The following is a 24,494-nucleotide window of genomic DNA, read 5'->3' on the forward strand; positions in this document are numbered from 1 at the left end:
GAGCAGTTAGGGTTAAGGGGCCTTGCTCAGGGGCCCAACGGAGTAGGATTCCTCTGCCAGCCGCGGGATTTGAACCGGCAGCCTTCCAGTCACAGGCGCAGATCCTGAGCCACAAAGCCACCACTCCGCCCTTGCCTTGTAATGTCATAAACGGGCAACACAGCAGGGGTCTCTATACATTTGCAAGGCACTCTATTTGCCAGATTAGTTCAGGAAAACTGTTTCTAGGTCTGTCGTCAAGCACTCTTTTTGAGATCACTATAAACGGAAGACTGCAGGGCCTCTGGTATGAGGGTGCAATGGCCTGTTGATTTTCCTTGTCACAAAATTGGTAGAGGATGTATTCTTGTTAGATTTCTCATTTCTTTTTTAAAATTTTACTTACTAAACAAAAGATTTTACTCACGGCATCAGCCTCTGCCTTCTCCCGTGAACTCCTCCCTCCGGCCACGACGGACTCCAGCACGGCCACCCAGCGCTGCTTGTCAGGGAAGCTGGGAGCCATGAAGTACAGGGACTGGCCTGGCCAGCAGGTGGTGTGGGGGTGGGACTCCAGCTTCAACACATAGGGGATATCTAGAGACAGGAGAGAGAGAGGTACAGCACACTGAGACACTGGATATCTAGAGACAGGAGAGAGAGAGAGAGGTACAGCACACTGAGACACTGGATATCTAGAGACAGAGAGAGAGAGAGAGAGAGAGAGAGAGAGAGAGAGAGAGAGAGAGAGAGAGAGAGAGAGAGAGAGAGAGAGAGAGAGAGAGAGAGAGAGAGAGAGAGAGACCAGCTGAGGAAACTCACTACTTCCCACTGCAGCCCTGACTGCAACAGAACAGCCCTGAGACCCAGAACACACAACTCACAACACCCACCACCAACCCGCAAAGACACACCCACCTCCACACAACCTGACACCCCTACAACCCCCACCACCAACTCCCACTTACCCAGTACCCCCACCGTAGCAAACACCACACCCACTGCACCCCCCGGCACCCCAAATCCCCTTACAACTCTACTGCCCAAAAGCACACCCACCTTGCCGAACACTCAGGGTGACCCACACACACACCCGGCCCCACCCAACTCCTCCACCTCACACACTGCACCCCCCCAAGCAGCCCCCCGCCCGGCAGCACAGCGCCCCTCCAGCAGACTGGACACCAGAGGCAGACGCATGGAAGTAGCCCTTCTCATCGACTCCAACGGGAGGTACATCGATGAGCACAGGCTCTTCCCGGGATTACAAACAGCAAAGCTCTGGTGTCCGACGACAGAGAAGGCCCTGCAGCTGCTGTCCAGGTCGGTACTGGGAGCCCCTCAGCACATCATCATCCACACCGGCACCAACGACTTGAGGACCCAGAGGGAGCAGGTGGCCCAGTCCATCAGGAGAGTGGCAGAGAGGGCCATACAGGAGTTCCCTCGCGCCTGAATTGTCATCTCCACCCTGCTGCCGAGACAGGACGAGCAGCACCACACCATCCAGAGAATCAATGCCGAGATCTCACGGTGCTGCGCCCTGCTCCCAAACGTCTATCTGGCCCATCACTCCACCCTTGGACCACAGCATCTACACGACCATAAACACCTCAAAAAACAGACCATTGGACTCTTCACAAAACTCTGAAAGACACCACACTGGGCAGACACCCAAACAGCATCCCAGAGAGAAACAGGAGGACTACCAGAGGAACGCCCCAGCACCCACACCCCCAACCCAGACCAGCTCAACCCACAAAGAACAGAACCAGCACCACCCTACAGCCCTCCAACCCAGACCAACGACCGAACAGGACCAGAACCAGCGCCACACCCCATGCCCCTCACCCAGACCAGCAGCTGAACCGGACCAGAACCACAACCCCTCCCCACCCAGCACAACAACAGAGCCGGACCGAGCCCCTCCTGCACAGCTACGCCGCAGCCCTGGCCAGACCAGCAGTCCCGAGTGGTTTGGAGCTGGGAGAAATCCGGCAGCTCCTGAACCTCATCTGCACCCGGCTTATGAGCTGAACTTCCATCACCCACAGCGACAGACAAAAACCCAGCACAATACTTGTTTCTGTTGATGATGTAAATGTCTGACACAAATTTGATACAGTTCCAGAAAACAATAACAATGCAAAGATAATTCAAACGATAACAATGAGATCTCTAAAGATAAGTATGTGGAACATTCAGGGTCTGGGCTCGTCAGCATTTGGGCTGAAGAGCACTGATCCTGAATTTATCAAGGATGTAAAGGAGACAGACATCATGATCCTACAGGAGACATGGTGTCGGGGAGACTTGGCTACCCACTGTCCCCCAGGCTACAAGGAGATCATGGTGCCCTCTGTCAAAAAACCCCAAATCACCCGGGGCAGAGACTCTGGGGGGATCATTGTGTGGTACAGAGCGGAGCTCAGTCACTCCATACAATTAGTAAAGAAAGAAGAGTCACGAGTTTGGCTTAAAATCAAAAGAAATACCATCTGTACAGAAAACGAGGTTTTCCTGTGTGCTGTCTACATCCCGCCCTCAGAATCCCCCTACTACAGTGAGGGAATTCTCCACAGTCTCCACACGGAGATCGGTCACTTCCAGGGCCAGGGAAACGTGCTGCTCTGTGGTGACCTCAACGCACGAACAGGCACACTGGCAGACTTCACCAGCACACAGGGAAATACTCACATATTCGGACAATCCCCTCTGTACCACACACCGGTCACCTCACACAGGTGCAGCCATGACACCACGGTCAACAGCACCGGGCGCGAGCTGCTGCAGCTCTGTCAAGGGCTGGGCCTGTACATCGTCAACGGCAGGACTAGAGGGGACTCTCTAGGCAGGTTCACCTACAGCTCAGTTCTGGGCAGCAGTGTGGTGGACTACGCCATCACCGACCTGGACCCCTCCTGTATCAGTGCCTTCACTGTCAGGCCACAAACTCCCCTCTCCGACCACAGCCAGATCACACTCTACATGAAGAGAACACACCAGCACAGAGACACACTGACACAGCCCAGCCAGCTGTATGACCTCAACCAGGCATACAGATGGGACACAGACAGCCTAGACAGATACCAAACTGCACTGGGCCATGACGAAATTCAGACACTGATGGACACATTCCTAAACACTCCGTATCAAACCAACAAATTAGGCATAAACTTGGCCACACAAAAACTAAATCACCTATTCCACAAACTAGCATCAAAATCTAAGCTAAAAACAACTACATCAAAAAACTACCAAAAAACAAAAGCAAAAGAAAAGTGGTTTGATACGGAGTGCAAAAACATCAGAAATGCACTACGAAAAGTCTCAAATGAAAAACACAGACAACCACACAACACAGATCTGCGACTCAGGTACTGTGACATGGTAAAACTTTACAAACACACGCTGAAAAAGAAAAGAAACACATACATAGACAAACAACTTGCAGAAATTGAGGAATCACTAAATCAGAATTGTTTCTGGGAGAAGTGGAACAACTTAAACAAATCAAAATCAGAAGAATTGGCCATCCAAAATGGAACAATCTGGCCACATACTTTGAAAATCTCTATGAAAAGCTCCCAAATACAAATCAATCAGACCAAAACACCATTTATGAAAAACTCAAAATTTTGGAATTGGCTATCAAAGACAACCAAAACCCCTTAGACTCCCCAATCACTGAGCAGGAGCTACTGGACAAACTCCAGGCCCTCAGACCACGCAAAGCCTGTGGCCATGATGGAGTCATAAATGAGATGCTGAGACACAGCAGCCCAAAGTTGCAACAAGCCCTGCTCAAACTCCTCAATCTCATCATGACAGCTGGATGTTTCCCCGAGGCCTGGAACCAAGGACTGATCACGCCCATCTATAAGAGTGGAGATAAACTCGATCCCAACAACTACCGGGGCATCTGTGTGAACAGTAACCTGGGGAAGGTATTCTGCAGTATCCTAAATACACGAATACTGGCCTTCCTTACCGAACACAATGTCCTGAGTAAAAGTCAGATTGGCTTCTTGCCAGATCACCGCACATCTGATCACATTTACACCCTACACACACTGATAGACAAACACGTCCACCAAAAACACAAAGGAAAAATTTTTGCCTGCTTTGTCGATTTCAAAAAAGCATTTGACTCGATTTGGCATGAGAGATTGTTTTATAAACTACTCCAAAGTGGCATAGGGGGCAAAGTGTACGACATAATTAAATCAATGTATTCAGAGAGCAAATGTGCAGTGAAAATTGGAAACAAAAGGACTAAATTCTTCACCCAAGGCCGCGGGGTGAGACAGGGCTGCAGCCTGAGCCCAACACTGTTCAATATCTATATCAATGAATTAACAGGAATGCTGGAGCAGTCTGCAGCTTCTGGTCTTACACTACATGACACAGAAATCAAGTTCCTGCTCTACGCAGATGACCTGGTCCTGCTGTCGCCCACAGAACAGGGGCTGCAGCAGAACCTGGCACTGCTGGAGCAGTACTGTCAGACCTGGGCACTGACAGTCAATCTGGACAAGACCAGAGTTATGGTTTTCCAGAAGAAAGCCAGACCTCAGGGAAACAGGTACAAATTCACACTGAACAACAACACATTGGAGCACACATCCAGCTACACATATCTCGGTCTCACCATCAGCTCTTCCGGGAGTTTTGACCTGGCAGTGAAGGCACTGAGGGAGAAGGCACTCAGGGCTTTCTACGCAATAAGAAGGAGGCTCTTCAACATCAACCCACCAACAAGAATCTGGCTCCAAATATTTGAAAGTGTAATCCAACCCATTGCCCTATACGGCAGTGAAGTTTGGGGTCCCCTCACAGACCAGGATTACACCCAATGGGACAAACACCCCACAGAAACTCTGCACATGGAGATCTGTAGAATCATCCTCCGTGTGCAGAGAAAAACTCCTAACAACGGGTGCAGGGCCGAATTAGGCCAGTACCCACTATTGATAAACATACAGAAAAGAATATTAAAGTATTGGCTACACCTAAAAAACAGTGACCAAAATTCCTACCACCACAAAGCCCTGCTGAGCCAAGAGCTGAGCCCAAAACAGAGCCCCCTGAGCCAGCTGGTCCTGAGGCTCACCGACCTGAGCCACACCAACACTAACCAGCCTCAGGACAGCACTGCTAGAGCACCACAACCCAGACTCAACCACATCACAGCACAGATCAAACAGCAATATCTCACACACTGGGACACACACACACACAAACACAACATAAACTGGAATGCTACAGAACCTTAAACAGACAATACACACTAGCTGAATATTTGACCAAAATAAAAAATAACAAACAGAAACAGACCCTGACGAAGTACAGGCTCAGTGACCACAACCTGGCCATAGAAACTGGGCGACACAGGCAGACCTGGCTGCCCAGAGAGGACAGGCTGTGCTCCCACTGCCAGCAGGGAGAAATAGAGACAGAGGTGCACTTCCTACTGCACTGTGACAGATACTCTGGGATTAGAGAAACATTCTTCCCGAAATTCAGAAATCTAATCCCAGAGTTCCCACACCTGCCAAAACCACAACAGGTCCCAATCCTACTGGGAGAGGGAGGAGGGAACTCAGTTGATCTGGCAGCCCAGTATGTGATCTCCTGTCACAGCCTGAGGAACAGTGAGTCTGTCTCCCAATAATGCTCCAGCCGAATACAGTATATGTCGATATTATATAATATGTCTTTGCTGTAAATGTCTGTAACATGTCTGTAGATTTTATTTTACTTCTATTTTTTGTTTTGTTCTATGTTAATTTTATTATTTTTATTTGCTTTGGCAACACTGATTGTACCTATCGGTCATGCTAATAAAGCACCTTGAATTGAATTGAATTGAATTGAGAGAGGTACAGCACACTGAGACACTGGATATCTAGAGACAGGAGAGAGAGAGGTACAGCACACTGAGACACTGGATATCTAGAGACAGGAGAGAGAGAGAGAGAGGTACAGCACACTGAGACACTGGATATCTAGAGACAGGAGAGAGAGAGAGGTACAGCACACTGAGACACTGGATATCTAGAGACAGGAGAGAGAGAGAGGTACAGCACACTGAGACACTGGATATCTAGAGACAGGAGAGAGAGGGGTACAGCACACTGAGACACTGGATATCTAGAGACAGGAGAGAGAGAGGTACAGCACACTGAGACACTGGATATCTAGAGACAGGAGAGAGAGAGAGGTACAGCACACTGAGACACTGGATATCTAGAGACAGGAGAGAGAGAGAGAGAGACTCTCTCTCTATGCCCCTCACCCAGACCAGCAGCTGAACCGGACCAGAACCACAACCCCTCCCCACCCAGCACAACAACAGAGCCGGACCGAGCCCCTCCTGCACAGCTACGCCGCAGCCCTGGCCAGACCAGCAGTCCCGAGTGGTTTGGAGCTGGGAGAAATCCGGCAGCTCCTGAACCTCATCTGCACCCGGCTTATGAGCTGAACTTCCATCACCCACAGCGACAGACAAAAACCCAGCACAATACTTGTTTCTGTTGATGATGCAAATGTCCGACACAAATTTGATACAGTTCCAGAAAACAATAACAAATTGCAAAGATAATTCAAATGATGACAATGAGATCTCTAAAGATAAGTATGTGGAACATTCAGGGTCTGGGCTCGTCAGCATTTGGGCTGAAGAGCACTGATCCTGAATTTATCAAGGATGTAAAGGAGACAGACATCATGATCCTACAGGAGACATGGTGTCGGGGAGACTTGGCTACCCACTGTCCCCCAGGCTACAAGGAGATCATGGTGCCCTCTGTCAAAAAACCCCAAATCACCCGGGGCAGAGACTCTGGGGGGATCATTGTGTGGTACAGAGCGGAGCTCAGTCACTCCATACAATTAGTAAAGAAAGAAGAGTCACGAGTTTGGCTTAAAATCAAAAGAAATACCATCTGTACAGAAAACGAGGTTTTCCTGTGTGCTGTCTACATCCCGCCCTCAGAATCCCCCTATTACAGTGAGGGAATTCTCCCCAGTCTCCACACGGAGATCGGTCACTTCCAGGGCCAGGGAAACGTGCTGCTCTGTGGTGACCTCAACGCACGAACAGGCACACTGGCAGACTTCACCAGCACACAGGGAAATACTCACATATTCGGACAATCCCCTCTGTACCACACACCGGTCACCTCACACAGGTGCAGCCATGACACCACGGTCAACAGCACTGGGCGCGAGCTGCTGCAGCTCTGTCAAGGGCTGGGCCTGTACATCGTCAACGGCAGGACTAGAGGGGACTCTCTAGGCAGGTTCACCTACAGCTCAGCTCTGGGCAGCAGTGTGGTGGACTACGCCATCACCGACCTGGACCCCTCCTGTATCAGTGCCTTCACTGTCAGGCCACAAACTCCCCTCTCCGACCACAGCCAGATCACACTCTACATGAAGAGAACACACCAGCACAGAGACACACTGACACAGCCCAGCCAGCTGTATGACCTCAACCAGGCATACAGATGGGACACAGACAGCCTAGACAGATACCAAACTGCACTAGGCCATGAGGAAATTCAGACACTGATGGACACATTCCTAAACACTCCGTATCAAACCAACAAATTAGGCATAAACTTGGCCACACAAAAACTAAATCACCTATTCCACAAACTAGCATCAAAATCTAAGCTAAAAACAACTACATCAAAAAACTACCAAAAAACAAAAGCAAAAGAAAAGTGGTTTGATACGGAGTGCAAAAACATCAGAAATGCACTACGAAAAGTCTCAAATGAAAAACACAGACAACCACACAACACAGATCTGCGACTCAGGTACTGTGACATGGTAAAACTTTACAAACACACGCTGAAAAAGAAAAGAAACACATACATAGACAAACAACTTGCAGAAATTGAGGAGTCACTAAATCAGAATTGTTTCTGGGAGAAGTGGAACAACTTAAACAAATCAAAACCAGAAGAATTGGCCATCCAAAATGGAACAATCTGGCAAACATACTTTGAAAATCTCTATGAAAAGCTCCCAAATACAAATCAATCAGACCAAAACACCATTTATGAAAAACTCAAAATTTTGGAATTGGCTATCAAAGACAACCAAAACCCCTTAGACTCCCCAATCACTGAGCAGGAGCTACTGGACAAACTCCAGGCCCTCAGACCACGCAAAGCCTGTGGCCATGATGGAGTCATAAATGAGATGCTGAGACACAGCAGCCCAAAGTTGCAACAAGCCCTGCTCAAACTCCTCAATCTCATCATGACAGCCGGATGTTTCCCCGAGGCCTGGAACCAAGGACTGATCACGCCCATCTATAAGAGTGGAGATAAACTCGATCCCAACAACTACCGGGGCATCTGTGTGAACAGTAACCTGGGGAAGGTATTCTGCAGTATCCTAAATACACGAATACTGGCCTTCCTTACCGAACACAATGTCCTGAGTAAAAGTCAGATTGGCTTCTTGCCAGATCACCGCACATCTGATCACATTTACACCCTACACACACTGATAGACAAACACGTCCACCAAAAACACAAAGGAAAAATTTTTGCCTGCTTTGTCGATTTCAAAAAAGCATTTGACTCGATTTGGCATGAGAGATTGTTTTATAAACTACTCCAAAGTGGCATAGGGGGCAAAGTGTACGACATCATTAAATCAATGTATTCAGAGAGCAAATGTGCAGTGAAAATTGGAAACAAAAGGACTAAATTCTTCACCCAAGGCCGCGGGGTGAGACAGGGCTGCAGCCTGAGCCCAACACTGTTCAATATCTATATCAATGAATTAGCAGGAATGTTGGAGCAGTCTGCAGCTCCTGGTCTTACACTACACGACACAGAAATCAAGTTCCTGCTCTACGCAGATGACCTGGTCCTGCTGTCGCCCACAGAACAGGGGCTGCAGCAGAACCTGGCACTGCTGGAGCAGCACTGTCAGACCTGGGCACTGACAGTCAATCTGGACAAGACCAGAGTTATGGTTTTCCAGAAGAAAGCCAGACCTCAGGGAAACAGGTACAAATTCACACTGAACAAGAACACATTGGAGCACACATCCAGCTACACATATCTCGGTCTCACCATCAGCTCTTCCGGGAGTTTTGACCTGGCAGTGAAGGCACTGAGGGAGAAGGCACTCAGGGCTTTCTACGCAATAAGAAGGAGGCTCTTCAACATCAACCCACCAACAAGAATCTGGCTCCAAATATTTGAAAGTGTAATCCAACCCATTGCCCTATACGGCAGTGAAGTTTGGGGTCCCCTCACAGACCAGGATTACACCCAATGGGACAAACACCCCACAGAAACTCTGCACATGGAGATCTGTAGAATCATCCTCCGTGTGCAGAGAAAAACTCCTAACAACGGGTGCAGGGCCGAATTAGGCCAGTACCCACTATTGATAAACATACAGAAAAGAATATTAAAGTATTGGCTACACCTAAAAAACAGCGACCAAAATTCCTACCACCACAAAGCCCTGCTGAGCCAAGAGCTGAGCCCAAAACAGAGCCCCCTGAGCCAGCTGGTCCTGAGGCTCACCGACCTGAGCCACACCAACACTAACCAGCCTCAGGACAGCACTGCTAGAGCACTACAACCCAGACTCAACCACATCACAGCACAGATCAAACAGCAATATCTCACACACTGGGACATACACACACAAACACAACATAAACTGGAATGCTACAGAACCTTAAACAGACAATACACACTAGCTGAATATTTGACCAAAATAAAAAATAACAAACAGAAACAGACCCTGACGAAGTACAGGCTCAGTGACCACAACCTGGCTATAGAAACTGGGCGACACAGGCAGACCTGGCTGCCCAGAGAGGACAGGCTGTGCTCCCACTGCCAGCAGGGAGAAATAGAGACAGAGGTGCACTTCCTACTGCACTGTGACAGATACTCTGGGATTAGAGAAACATTCTTCCCGAAATTCAGAAATCTAATCCCAGAGTTCCCACACCTGCCAAAACCACAACAGGTCCCAATCCTACTGGGAGAGGGAGGAGGGAACTCAGTTGATCTGGCAGCCCAGTATGTGATCTCCTGTCACAGCCTGAGGAACAGTGAGTCCGTCTCCCAATAATGCTCCAGCTGCCTACAGTATGTCAATATTATATAATATGTCTTTGTTGTAAATGTCTGTAACATGTCTGTAGATTTTATTTTACTTCTATTTTTTGTTTTGTTCTATGTTAATTTTATTATTTTTATTTGCTTTGGCAACACTGATTGTACCCATCGGTCATGCTAATAAAGCACCTTGAATTGAATTGAATTGAGAGAGAGGGAGGTACAGCACACTGAGACACTGGATATCTAGAGACAGGAGAGAGAGAGAGAGAGAGAGAGAGAGAGGTACAGCACACTGAGACACTGGATATCTAGAGACAGGAGAGAGAGAGGTACAGCACACTGAGACACTGGATATCTAGAGACAGGAGAGAGAGAGAGAGAGAGAGAGAGAGAGAGAGAGGTACAGCACACTGAGACACTGGATATCTAGAGACAGGAGAGAGAGAGGTACAGCACACTGAGACACTGGATATCTAGAGACAGGAGAGAGAGAGGTACAGCACACTGAGACACTGGATATCTAGAGACAGGAGAGAGAGAGAGAGAGAGAGAGAGAGGTACAGCACACTGAGACACTGGATATCTAGAGACAGGAGAGAGAGAGAGGTACAGCACACTGAGACACTGGATATCTAGAGACAGGAGAGAGAGAGGTACAGCACACTGAGACACTGGATATCTAGAGACAGGAGAGAGAGAGAGAGAGAGAGAGAGAGAGAGAGAGAGAGAGGTACAGCACACTGAGACACTGGATATCTAGAGACAGGAGAGAGAGAGGTACAGCACACTGAGACACTGGATATCTAGAGACAGGAGAGAGAGAGGTACAGCACACTGAGACACTGGATATCTAGAGACAGGAGAGAGAGGGGTACAGCACACTGAGACACTGGATATCTAGAGACAGGAGAGAGAGAGGTACAGCACACTGAGACACTGGATATCTAGAGACAGGAGAGAGAGGGGTACAGCACACTGAGACACTGGATATCTAGAGACAGGAGAGAGAGAGGTACAGCACACTGAGACACTGGATATCTAGAGACAGGAGAGAGAGGGGTACAGCACACTGAGACACTGGATATCTAGAGACAGGAGAGAGAGGGGTACAGCACACTGAGACACTGGATATCTAGAGACAGGAGAGAGAAAGAGGTACAGCACACTGAGACACTGGATATCTAGAGACAGGAGAGAGAGAGAGGTACAGCACACTGAGACACTGGATATCTAGAGACAGGAGAGAGAGGGGTACAGCACACTGAGACACTGGATATCTAGAGACAGGAGAGAGAGAGGTACAGCACACTGAGACACTGGATATCTAGAGACAGGAGAGAGAGAGAGAGAGAGGTACAGCACACTGAGACACTGGATATCTAGAGACAGGAGACAGGAGAGAGAGAGAGAGAGAGAGAGAGAGAGAGAGAGAGAGAGAGAGAGAGAGAGAGAGAGAGAGAGAGAGAGAGAGAGAGAGAGAGAGAGAGAGAGAGAGAGAGAGAGAGAGAGAGGTACAGCACACTGAGACACTGGATATCTAGAGACAGGAGAGAGAGAGAGGTACAACATCATGAGTAATAAATTGCTAAGGCCCAGAAAAATATAAAATGAGTCCTTTTGTTGTCTGGCCACTCCATGCAAATCTCAAACCTGCAGTACTTCAAGGTGACAGTGGGCACAAGCGTTTCTGGGCTGGCAGTCAGAGGCAGAAGCAGGAAACAGCACAAGAGCTCCACTGCACCACATCACCGGTCTGAAGACGGCAAGCAGGAGCACAGTGCTGTGCGGGGAGGAGTACCTGACTTGGCAGTGTTGACCAGCTCGGACGCCCCCACGGCTCCGTGCACCGTCACCTCCACGTCCGGCAGGCAGAGGTCGAGCTCCTCTTGAGGCTTCGTCGAATCTGCGGGACACGGGGCGCTATTACCGCGCGCACCAGGCCGACGTCACGTCCCACGTCCCCCCCAGGTGCCGACAGCACCCCACCGCCACCCTGCCCCGTCCCAGACAGGATACACGTTACAGCGTCAAGACAGGACACCTGAATCCCAGTCCTGCTTCTTCAGGCGTCAATCTCAGCTCCTCCTCCCCCTCAGCAGTCTGGTGAAGAGGCGCTTCGCGGGAAAAGGGTTTTTAATTCTGATCCGTGTGCTACACTAGTCACATCAATCTCAGGCTCATCTCTTTCTGCAGGGGATTATCATCCTGAGATGAGCTTGGGGTTACCGCTAAGGAGGTTAATCGAACCCTAAACTGACCAGATCATTTGCTCAATTAGATCTGTGAGACTACTGGGAGATTTCATGCTAACTACGAGATTTCATGCTAACTACGGAGGTCTATGGAGATTTCATGCTAACTGCCGGGAGATTTCAGGGTAACAATGGAGATCTCATGCTCACTATGAAGATTCATGGAGATCTCATGCTAATTTAGGGGCTGGGCAGCCAGTTGACCTTGGACCTTTTCTCCTTACAGAGGGGATTTTGGTTCCTCTCCTCCGTTGTCTTCTGGCCTTTTCTCTTTCTGTATTGTAATGTCCTGTACTGTCACACAGCATTGTGAAGTGCCTTGGGGCAACCTTGTTGTGAAAGGCGCTATATAAAAATAATTTGAATTGAATAACTATGACCTGTCAGCTGCCATTAAAATGGTCTAGTTAAGCAGTGGGTTTAGTCAGGAGCAGCCTGGCGGGGGGCCTCACCTTCTCTGGGCTCCGTCTCGTAAACCATCACCTTGGTGCCGTCCAGAACCACGTACTTCCTCTCCCAGCCCTGCTGTCCCCGCTTCCCATTCCTGACAGGAAGAACGACAAGGCGTGAGCCGGGGGGGTCTGAAAGGATTCAAGGAGCTCGGAGCCCGGGCCCCCAGCGGCTGGCGGGGAGGAGAGGGAGGCAGGGCTGACCAGAAGGCGCGCCGGAGGAGAGAGCGCTCTGGGGAAGAGAATCAGCAGACGACTGGGACCCCCCCGGCTCACCTCGGCTGCTTCATCCAGCCCTCCAGCCGGACGTGTCCGCTGGCCTCCCTGACCTGCTGCGCGGGCGAGCTGGCCTTGTCGCGGCTCAGCGCCTCGGAGAAGTGCATGGCGTACTCGGCGGGCAGGCCACACGTGGCTGGAAGGCAGGGGGAGCATTTTGGATGGCACATTGCTTGACATTCTAAAGCAGGAGAGAAAACACCGTTAAGACACACCAGAGTTTCGGGGGGGGGGGGGGGTGGGGGTGGGGGTGAGGCTCCTGAGCAGCTTCACACCTGTCACCTGCTGACCACACCCCCCCAGTCGTCTCACGCACTCCAGGTTGGGGCGCCCCGGTTAACTTCAAACCCCAACAGGCACATACGCCCCTCCCCTCCCCCCACCCAGGCCCTGCAGGGCCAGCTCAGGTGTGTGTGTGTGTGTGTGTGTGTGTGTGAGAGAGAGGGGTGGGGTTAACGACTCAGCCTGGATCTCTTGCCTCCTTTATACTAACAGAGAACTGGACTGGTAAATGAAAATGAGTTTCTCTTGTCACAGACGCTGCGTTTAGAACAACGTTTTCTTAAAAATTATGAATGTTATTGTCGGCTCCAGGCCGACATTCTCCACTGACAGACAAGCCCAGCTAACACCCAGAACCGGCCGTGCGGGCACAACGGGCGCGGCGTGCAGCAAAACCCGGACCGGCTCACCCCGCGGGGCGCTGGGAGGCGGACTGCCCGGCCCGCGCCCGCTTACCTACGCAGGTGGCGACCTGTCTCCCGAAGTGCACGGTGTCCAGGCAGACGGCGCACTTGGTGGCCCTCATGTTCAGCCCCACGGAGAAGCGGTGGGGGATGTTGTGGTGCATCCTCTCCTTCACCCGTCGGCTGTACTCTGCACCAAGCCAATAGTGACAACAAGCACAGCCACACCGTTACTCAGCAGACACAGCGCACACAGGGGACAAGAGCTTCCAGGTCAGCGCGGGCAGACGGTTCCCGGTTTACATCTGGCTAAAATAAATCTCATTAAGAGCAGAAAAGGCTTATCTGTGTCTTAAAACACTTTGCTGATTTACAGAGAAATTAATCTTGTAAACAAGCATCTGCTGTTTCGGTGTTTGAACATTTAAGGGCAGAGCATTCTGAAGCCTACAGTGTCTTTTCTCGATCTAGTCAAAGTCCAGCGAAGGAACTTACCACTGTCCTGGACTGGCAGGACCACAGAGCTGCACCTTGTGCAGAAAATACAACTTCAAGGCACAAGTTACCATTCCAGTAGGAATAACACTCGTGGGACGGAAACAAGGCAAAGATACACACAACACTGAAAAATGTGACACCGCATGAAATCATGACAAAAACGATCACGAAAGCACTGAGGAGAGACCAGCACACATGCACAGGAGGCACTGACAAACCGACAGGACTCCTCACTGCGGGGATGTAACCGATCACCTCCTTCAAAAAAACAAACTAAAAAAATAAGATGCTTGGGGTTCTATATAACCAGCACGAGCCGGGTGGAGCTCCGATGGCGACCGGGGATGGATCGAGCCCGCAAGTGAATGAGGGGACAGGTCCGCGGGTCAGGTCTACCCAGCCCAGCACCACGGGACCAGCCCTGTCCCTGGAGATGCCCAGTTTGTTTCTTTAACGAGCACAGGTCACATGTGAACAACAAAGACCAAAGACAGGGTCGCTAGAGTGACATCAGCTACATCATCAGTGTCCATCCGTCACCTCGCCCCAGGGGTGAAGATCAAGGAGGCTCTGCACCTCAGTCGTGGGGTGACCTGGGAACCTCCTGGCATCAGAACCCCAGCTGAGTCAGGTCAAAGCCCTAGATTAGCTCCACTTGGGTCAGAACCCCAGCTTTGTCAGGTCAGAGCCCTAGATTAGCTCCACTCGGGTCAGGACCGAGCTTAGCTCCACTTGGGTCAGAACCCCAGCTTAGCATGACTCCGGTCAGAACCCTGGCTTAATTGGGACAGAGCCCCATCTTAGCCCCATTTGGGACAGAGCCCCAGCTTAGCTCCACTCGTGTCAGAACACTGGCTTAATTGGGACAGAGCCTCATCTTAGCCCCATTTGGGACAGAACCCCAACTTAGCTGGGTCAGAACCCCCAGTTTAGCGCCCTCCGGGTCAGAACCCTGGCTTAACTGGGACAGAGCTCCATTTTAGCCCCATTTGGGTCAAAACCCCAGCTTAGCTTCACTCGGGTCAGAGCCCTGATCTTAGCGCCACCCGGGTCAGAAACCCCAGCTTAGCGCCACTTCCTTCCAGCAGTAACTGGATAGAGCTGTGATCCTGGTGCTGAGCTGAGCAGATCCAATCCCTTGAGCCTTCTTGACAGGGGAGCAAAAAAAGAAATCATAATAAAAACAGAAAAGAAAGGGAAATATGAAATGCAGGCCTCTTGCTGTCAGGGGTCTATAGACTTACTTTCAAACGTGACTCTCCTTCTCTCTGTAGAGTTTGAAAGAAAGAAGATAAGAGAGTTCTGAGGCACAGGCAAACAGAGCCAGGGAGAACGGGACAGGCAGACAGGACACAGGGCAGATACACCATGACTGGCGTTACAGCCGACGAACCGGGGCGACCAGGTCTGCCGGTACTGATACACATCGTTAACTGATTAATGCAGGACAATGGAACTAACATTCTCATTGCTATCCCAGAAGCCCTTGCACTGCTATGGATGACTTGTCACACTCTGGGGGGGCGATGTGGTCTCCAGGGCAACAGCAACTTTTATTATAAGTAAGTCTCTCTCCCAGCATTGCACACTGGGTGCACTGGGTAGGAAATGAGCTTCTCTGGGCTGGACGTCACTGGTAGAAAATGCAGAGACGTGCTGTCAGATACTTGTTTGAAGACTCTGCCCGGCCCGACCCGAGCCCTGGAAAAGATCGAACCACTCTGCCAGGGGAAGATACACCCCCCCCCCCAAACGACTCACCCTCGGGCGTGGACGTCTCCTTCCTGCGAGAGGAGGAGGGCGCCAGCAGGCTGATGGGGTTGGGCTGGTGCTCGGGAGACTTGACGATTGCCGACATGATGATCTGCTGCCGGGCCGTGGCGGGCGTGGAGGGGGCCTGGTGGTCGCCCGTCTTGAAGTGAGCCGCTGGGGGAACAGGGGCGAAGACGCTCCGGTCAAGCCCAGGAACCAGAACACTTTCAAGAAGGTTGATCGGCAATATCGCGTCACGAGCTGCGAGAACTGCTCAGTCAAGGTGCAATCGCATCAGGGACAGTCCCGGAAATGCAGGCCTGGTTCTCCATGGCTGAGCAGGAAGCCCCCAACTCAGCAAGATGGGATGGGATGGGATCCATGGAAGCACCCGTCAGTGATTCACACAGTGTATTCGCAGAGATCTTACGGAAATACGTAAACTACATAATATACTCTCTACTAAAACTGTGTTACATGCAAGAACGACAGCATCGTCACTGGTTTTACTGCGCTGAGAGGGGGGCCCACCCTGAGGCCCCACACACCGCGTGAGCGAATCTGATTGGCCCAGGCATGCTGCACGCTGATTGGCTGGTACATTGCATCACATGACACACGACCAGAGCTGGCAGAGCTGTTCCTGTCTCTATGCAGTGGGACAAAAAGGCAGTCCAGTACCGTCCCAGCATGAGATTATTCATCGCCAGGCTTTACTGTTAAAATAATTTCACATTTTAATGTAATCAAGTGTACTTTGAGACTATTGTCTGTTCATTGACTCTGGGCTCAGGTGCTCTGGGATGTTAGGCGTGCGAACGAGAAGGGCGATGATGCGTACCCTCCTCCCGCAGCGCGCGCAGCTCCACGCGCATCTTCTGCAGCGCCTCCTCCAGGTCGGCGCAGCGCAGCCGCTCCTTCTCCAGCGCCGCCTTCATGTCGTTGTAGGGCAGGGGCACCTGCGACGGCCCCCCCAGCTCCTCGCGCCGGCGCCCGAAGATCCCCTGAGTGGGGAAAGACACGGAAAGCATTCACCACCGCGACCAGACCACCCCCGCCCCCCGTCAGGTGACCTTTCACCTTGCAGTTCTGTTGCAGCCCTGTGCCCCGCACTGTGCCCCGGTGCATTGTGGGCAGTGACGTGTATTTCGGCTTGAAGCAAATCAGACTACTGTATTGCTGCTTTGGTCTCTATTTTTAACCGAAGTCTGAGCCCACAGGGGATGGGGCACCGGTCCTGGAAACACTGCGATACCAGGTCAATGTAGGAGAGGAAGAGGCAAAAATCCATTTAATATGCAGCCCCCTCACAGGAGGCCTAGCAGATATTAAACTGATAAGAACAGAAACTACGCTCGATCTGAGCCACAGGCCAGAAGCGATCTGGGTTCGAGCACAGGGAGCCCCACCTTCTTCTTCTTGGAGGGCTGGTCCATTTTGGCCTGGAGAAAGTCGATAAGCTTGGTCTGCTGGGATATAGTGCCTTCCATCTTGACTTTATCATGGGAGTAGACCGCCTGCATGGGGAGAGGGGTAGCAGGGACAGCGATCAGACCCCACTCCAGGTTTTGCTGGGAGCTGCTGGCTCAGCACCAAGAGCTGGGAGATCTTACATCAGCCTAGCCGAAGAGCTGCATGGTTCGATTCCGAAACGCGATGAACACGATCATACTATAAATAAACACCACGTGCAGCACAGGTGTTGTAACCTGTTGTGCCAGAAAAGGGACCTTATAGGCTAATCTAAACATCCAGTTTTTAATCTTAATGAGTCGGTCTAAAAAAGTCCGCTTTAAAGAGGTTACAAGTTTTGCGAGAATAACCTTAGCTGTTATTTTCTAATAATAATTACTTACACTTATAGCGCTTTTCTGGACACTCCACTCAAAGCGCTTTACAGGTAATGGGGATCCCCTCCACCACCACCAGTGTGCAGCCCCACCTGGATGATGCGACGGCAGCCATAGTGCGCCAGAACACATCAGCTCTCAGTGGGGAGGAGAGCGGAGTGATGAAGCCAGTTCAGAGATGGGGATTATTAGGAGGCCATGATTGGTAAGGGCCAAAGGGAAATTTGGACAGGACGCCGGGGTTACACCCCTACTCTTTCCGAGAAACGCCCTGGGATTTTTAATGACCACAGAGAGTCAGGACCTCGGTTTTACGTCTCATCCGAAGGACGGCACCTGTTTACAGTATAGTGTCCCCGTCACTATACTGGGGCATTAGGACCCACACAGACCGCAGGGTGAGCGCCCCCTGCTGGCCCCACTAACACCTCTTCCAGCAGCAACCTTAGTTTTTCCCAGGAGGTCTCCCATCCAGGTACTGACCAGGCTCACATTGCTGAGCTTCAGTGGGCTGCCAGCTGTGAGTTGCAGGGTGATATGACTGCTAATCCTTCCATCCTTTTACAAGAGGCTGGTTGTGGATACAACTCGACGTGTGCAGTTTTGAATTCTGGAGTTGTATCGGTATGGAGTGCGCAAAGGGCCTGTGGCCACGGACACGGATCTCGAGCTGCTCAGGAATCGCCGTAACGAGCCGTATTTGGAGCAGTCCTTCTCCATCGGAACGCCCAGTCGGAATTGACAGGGAAGGGATGAGCAGCTCATGCAGAGCAAACACAGCCCCAGGGGGGAAAGGCTAACAAGAACTGCAACTGCAGACCTGCATGGCTCCTGGGCTCACCACCCTCCACACAGCCGGACCCTCCAGACGGTCTCTGAGCACTACATTATTGATCTGTTATTTGACACACCTGGGTGTTTGTGTCAGCTTCTGTAGAAGCAGAACGCACAAACAGGCTGTGGTAGAACAGCACCCACCTACACTCGTGACTGGCAGGCCCTGTGGATTAGATGATCGCAGGAACTGGTCTGATATTGGTTTCTATCCAATCAAAGAACACGGAACATCTCCAGCCGCATCAGCTAAACCAGACCAACTTCCGCATTTCTCCTCCACAGCTCTGTTAGACTCCACTAAGCCAAAAGATTCAGCTGTCCGCTGTTTTCCTATCGGCATACGCTGTACTTGCAATCGAACAGCACATCCTCGTTTGGTGTTTTAATCGAAGGGCTCACCAAACAGCTGTCGGTGTTCAGGGGTGAGTTCATGCACAACCCTGTGAAATTGAATTTTTCAAACAGCAGCAGCGACAGAAAAGCAGTACAAACGCCAGGGATGGTATCAGGTCTCCCAAAACAGCACTGCAGGTAATTTATTCATGACCTCTCCCTGCCGGTTCTGTTGAGAACACTTACAACCAAAACAACAGCGACGGCTTCATTTATATGCAAATCCCACGAGGCCGCTCTTTAACAAAAACAAGCCCATTTAGCCTTGCTGTCGTCCCTTTATTGATCAAGGAAAAACACTGACCCTGTCCTCCCCCCGTCGGTGACTAAGGGGTGAGATGAACAAGAATAAAAAGCAGGTTCCTGAATCATAAACATTTGTAAGTGTCATTTTTCTACGAGTTGCTAATCTACCACAGGTTTTCCACTACGAGGAACTCGATCTGCTAGAAAACTCCCCCATTCGCTTGATCTATCCCACTAACACATTGCAATCCATTAGTGTAGTAATTTTCAATAGTTATTCTACTGATGGAATTCTCTATGTAATAAAACTCTCCTGAGCAGCGAAGTGCAATTCCACAAGCTGCAGTATCGCTGGCGTAGCTGCAGCGTGGATTTAGCGACAGTAACTTCTTTCCGGACTCCAGAGCTCCTGGCGCTGTTACCTGCATGTTCTCCAGCTGGAACTCGAGGTCCGAGCGCTCCGTCTTCAGCAGCTCGGTCTGGTCCAGCGCCTCCTGCAGGCCCTGCGTCAGGCGGTAGATGTGCGTCTTCTGGGAGTCCATCTGCTGCTGCAGGTTCGTCTGCTGTCGGGGGAGGGACAGGTCAGCCGAGAGGTCAGCACCCCGGCGGCTGCCGATCCGGGGTTCTGGGGTCAGGGCAGCAGGCTCCCCAGGAAAGCCACCGTCGGCTGTGCACTCGTGAGCCGCAAACACTTCTTGACTCACTCAACCCAGGAGCCAGCGGGAGACGGAGAGATACCGAAGTGCTGTCTCCCTCCCCTCCCAGACAAGTCAAACACATGACGCAGAGAGACAGGGCACAACGAAAGAGGAGGAGACAGAACACTGGCCAGGTGACATCGGGCCAGAGGTGGGAAATGTGTAAAAAAACGATTGTTCCCTGCCCGGTGCGGCAGTACCTCCTCCAGCAGCCTCTGCTTCAGCTCCCTCTCCGTCTCCAGCTTCTGCTGCAGGCTGCGGGCGTTCATCTCCAGCATGGCGTGCTTCTTCTCCAGGTCGTTCAGCTGCCAGGGCAGAGGGGAGGGGCAACAGGGACACCTCAGTGCCCAGTCCACAGTCTGCGTGTCTACAGCGAGCCCTATCTCTCCCGGTGTGGGGCTGCGTGTGTCTACAGCGAGCCCCATCTCTCCCGGTGTGGGGCTGCGTGTGTCTACAGCGAGCCCTATCTCTCCCGGTGTGGGGCTGCGTGTGTCTACAGAGAGCCCTATCTCTCTGGTGTGGGGCTGCGTGTGTCTACAGCGAGCCCTATCTCTCTGGTGTGGGACAGCGTGTGTCTACAGCGAGCCCTATCTCTCCTGGTGTGGGGCTGCGTGTGTCTACAGCGAGCCCTATCTCTCTGGTGTGTGACAGCGTGTGTCTACAGCGAGCCCTATCTCTCCCGGTGTGGGGCTGCGTGTGTCTACAGCGAGCCCTATCTCTCCCGGTGTGGGGCTGCGTGTGTCTACAGCGAGCCCTATCTCTCCCAGTGTGGGACTGCGTGTGTCTACAGCGAGCCCTATCTCTCTCCCAGTGTGGGACTGCGTGTGTCTACAGCGAGCCCTATCTCTCCCGGTGTGGGGCTGCGTGTGTCTACAGCGAGCCCTATCTCTCTCCCGGTGTGGGGCTGCGTGTGTCTACAGCGAGCCCTATCTCTCTGGTGTGTGACAGCGTGTGTCTACAGCGAGCCCTATCTTTCCCGGTGTGGGGCTGCGTGTGTCTACAGCGAGCCCTATCTCTCCCAGTGTGGGACTGCGTGTGTCTACAGCGAGCCCTATCTCTCTCCCAGTGTGGGACTGCGTGTGTCTACAGCGAGCCCTATCTCTCCCGGTGTGGGGCCGCGTGTGTCTACAGCGAGCCCTATCTCTCCCGGTGTGGGGCTGCGTGTGTCTACAGAGAGCCCTATCTCTCTGGTGTGGGGCTGCGTGTGTCTACAGCGAGCCCTATCTCTCTGGTGTGGGACAGCGTGTGTCTACAGCGAGCCCTATCTCTCCTGGTGTGGGGCTGCGTGTGTCTACAGCGAGCCCTATCTCTCTGGTGTGTGACAGCGTGTGTCTACAGCGAGCCCTATCTCTCCCGGTGTGGGGCTGCGTGTGTCTACAGCGAGCCCTATCTCTCCCGGTGTGGGGCTGCGTGTGTCTACAGCGAGCCCTATCTCTCCCAGTGTGGGACTGCGTGTGTCTACAGCGAGCCCTATCTCTCTCCCAGTGTGGGACTGCGTGTGTCTACAGCGAGCCCTATCTCTCCCGGTGTGGGGCTGCGTGTGTCTACAGCGAGCCCTATCTCTCTCCCGGTGTGGGGCTGCGTGTGTCTACAGCGAGCCCTATCTCTCTGGTGTGTGACAGCGTGTGTCTACAGCGAGCCCTATCTTTCCCGGTGTGGGGCTGCGTGTGTCTACAGCGAGCCCTATCTCTCCCAGTGTGGGACTGCGTGTGTCTACAGCGAGCCCTATCTCTCTCCCAGTGTGGGACTGCGTGTGTCTACAGCGAGCCCTATCTCTCTGGTGTGGGGCTGTGTGTGTCTACAGCGAGCCCTATCTCTCCCGGTGTGGGGCTGCGTGTGTCTACAGCGAGCCCTATCTCTCCTGGTGTGGGGCTGCGTGTGTCTACAGCGAGCCCTATCTCTCCTGGTGTGGGACTGCGTGTGTCTACAGCGAGCCCTATCTCTCTCCCGGTGTGGGACAGCGTGTGTCTACAGCGAGCCCTATCTCTCCTGGTGTGGGACAGCGTGTGTCTACAGCGAGCCCTCTCTCTCCCGGTGTGGGGCTGCGTGTGTCTACAGCGAGCCCTATCTTTCCCGGTGTGGGGCTGCGTGTGTCTACAGCGAGCCCTATCTCTCTGGTGTGGGGCTGCGTGTGTCTACAGCGAGCCCTATCTCTCCTGGTGTGGGGCTGCGTGTGTCTACAGCGAGCCCTATCTCTCTCCCAGTGTGGGACTGCGTGTGTCTACAGCGAGCCCTATCTCTCTGGTGTGGGGCTGTGTGTGTCTACAGCGAGCCATATCTCTCCCGGTGTGGGGCTGCGTGTGTCTACAGCGAGCCCTATCTCTCCCGGTGTGGGGCTGCGTGTGTCTACAGCGAGCCCTTTCTCTCCCGGTGTGAGGCTGCGTGTGTCTACAGCGAGCCCTATCTCTCTGGTGTGGGGCTGCGTGTGTCTACAGCGAGCCCTATCTCTCTGGTGTGGGGCTGCGTGTGTCTACAGCGAGCCCTATCTCTCTGGTGTGGGGCTGCGTGTGTCTACAGCGAGCCCTTTCTCTCCCGGTGTGAGGCTGCGTGTGTCTACAGCGAGCCCTATCTCTCTGGTGTGGGGCTGCGTGTGTCTACAGCGAGCCCTATCTCTCCCGGTGTGGGGCTGCGTGTGTCTACAGCGAGCCCTTTCTCTCCCGGTGTGAGGCTGCGTGTGTCTACAGCGAGCCCTATCTCTCTGGTGTGGGGCTGCGTGTGTCTACAGCGAGCCCTATCTCTCCCGGTGTGGGGCTGCGTGTGTCTACAGCGAGCCCTTTCTCTCCCGGTGTGAGGCTGCGTGTGTCTACAGCGAGCCCTATCTCTCTGGTGTGGGGCTGCGTGTGTCTACAGCGAGCCCTTTCTCTCCCGGTGTGAGGCTGCGTGTGTCTACAGCGAGCCCTATCTCTCTGGTGTGGGGCTGCGTGTGTCTACAGCGAGCCCTATCTCTCGTGGTGTGGGGCTGCGTGTGTCTACAGCGAGCCCTATCTCTCCTGGTGTGGGGCTGCGTGTGTCTACAGCGAGCCCTATCTCTCCTGGTGTGGGGCTGCGTGTGTCTACAGCGAGCCCTATCTCTCTGGTGTGGGGCTGCGTGTGTCTACAGCGAGCCCTATCTCTCCTGGTGTGGGACTGCGTGTGTCTACAGCGAGCCCTATCTCTCTGGTGTGGGGCTGCGTGTATCTACAGCGAGCCCTATCTCTCTGGTGTGGGGCTGCGTGTGTCTACAGCGAGCCCTATCTCTCTGGTGTGGGGCTGCGTGTGTCTACAGCGAGCCCTATCTCTCTGGTGTGGGGCCGCGTGTGTCTACAGCGAGCCCTATCTCTCCCGGTGTGGGGCTGCGTGTGTCTACAGCGAGCCCTATCTCTCCCGGTGTGGGGTTGCGTGTGTCTACAGCGAGCCCTATCTCTCCCGGTGTGGGGCTGCGTGTGTCTACAGCGAGCCCTATCTCTCCCAGTGTGGGGCTGCGTGTGTCTACAGCGAGCCCTATCTCTCTGGTGTGGGGCTGCGTGTGTCTACAACGAGCCCTATCTCTCCCGGTGTGGGGCTGCGTGTGTCTACAGCGAGCCCTATCTCTCCCGGTGTGGGGCTGCGTGTGTCTACAGCGAGCCCTATCTCTCTGGTGTGGGGCTGCGTGTGTCTACAGCGAGCCCCATCTCTCCCGGTGTGGGGCTGCGTGTGTCTACAGCGAGCCCTATCTCTCCCGGTGTGGGGCTGCGTGTGTCTACAGCGAGCCCTATCTCTCTGGTGTGGGGCTGCGTGTGTCTACAGCGAGCCCTATCTCTCTGGTGTGGGACAGCGTGTGTCTACAGCGAGCCCCATCTCTCCCGGTGTGGGGCTGCGTGTGTCTACAGCGAGCCCTATCTCTCTCCCGGTGTGGGGCTGCGTGTGTCTACAGCGAGCCCTATCTCTCCCGGTGTGGGGCCGCGTGTGTCTACAGCGAGCCCTATCTCTCCCGGTGTGGGGCCGCGTGTGTCTACAGCGAGCCCTATCTCTCCCGGTGTGGGGCCGCGTGTGTCTACAGCGAGCCCTATCTCTCCCGGTGTGGGGCTGCGTGTGTCTACAGCGAGCCCTATCTCTCCCGGTGTGGGGCTGCGTGTGTCTACAGAGAGCCCTATCTCCTGGTGTGGGGCTGCGTGTGTCTACAGCGAGCCCTATCTCCTGGTGTGGGGCTGCGTGTGTCTACAGCGAGCCCTATCTCTCCCGGTGTGGGGCTGCGTGTGTCTACAGCGAGCCCTATCTCTCGTGGTGTGGGGCTGCGTGTGTCTACAGCGAGCCCTATCTCTCGTGGTGTGGGGCTGCGTGTGTCTACAGCGAGCCCTATCTCTCGTGGTGTGGGGCTGCGTGTGTCTACAGCGAGCCCTATCTCTCGTGGTGTGGGGCTGCGTGTGTCTACAGCGAGCCCTATCTCTCCCAGTGTGGGGCTGCGTGTGTCTACAGCGAGCCCTATCTCTATCGGTGTGGGGCTGCGT

At 52.8% G+C, this 24,494-nt stretch overlaps 1 protein-coding gene and 1 pseudogene across 10 annotated transcripts in view; both read right to left on the minus strand.

Moving 5' to 3' along the window:
• Positions 1–24,494, minus strand: part of LOC102688934 (citron rho-interacting kinase) — an 84,838-nt gene that overhangs the window by 13,155 nt on the left and 47,189 nt on the right. For 6 of the 10 annotated variants that reach the window (XM_069182027.1, XM_069182025.1, XM_069182023.1 and 3 more), the window contains 11 exons: positions 20,229–20,333; positions 19,753–19,893; positions 17,414–17,521; positions 16,846–17,008; positions 16,014–16,178; positions 15,497–15,520; positions 13,807–13,944; positions 13,069–13,249; positions 12,796–12,887; positions 11,890–11,994; positions 407–576 (listed from right to left, as the gene is read on the minus strand). In XM_069182027.1, coding sequence (XP_069038128.1) covers positions 407–576; positions 11,890–11,994; positions 12,796–12,887; positions 13,069–13,249; positions 13,807–13,944; positions 15,497–15,520; positions 16,014–16,178; positions 16,846–17,008; positions 17,414–17,521; positions 19,753–19,893; positions 20,229–20,333 — 1,392 coding nt within the window. The remainder of the gene's footprint in view (positions 1–406; positions 577–11,889; positions 11,995–12,795; positions 12,888–13,068; positions 13,250–13,806; positions 13,945–15,496; positions 15,521–16,013; positions 16,179–16,845; positions 17,009–17,413; positions 17,522–19,752; positions 19,894–20,228; positions 20,334–24,494) is intronic. The other 4 variants (XM_069182028.1, XM_069182024.1, XM_069182026.1 and 1 more) reach the window with 3 other exon arrangements.
• Positions 17,226–17,387, minus strand: LOC138224525 (U2 spliceosomal RNA; annotated as a pseudogene).

Source organism: Lepisosteus oculatus, chromosome 22 (genome assembly GCF_040954835.1).
Source record: "Lepisosteus oculatus isolate fLepOcu1 chromosome 22, fLepOcu1.hap2, whole genome shotgun sequence".
Classification (NCBI taxonomy): Eukaryota; Metazoa; Chordata; class Actinopteri; order Semionotiformes; family Lepisosteidae; genus Lepisosteus; species Lepisosteus oculatus.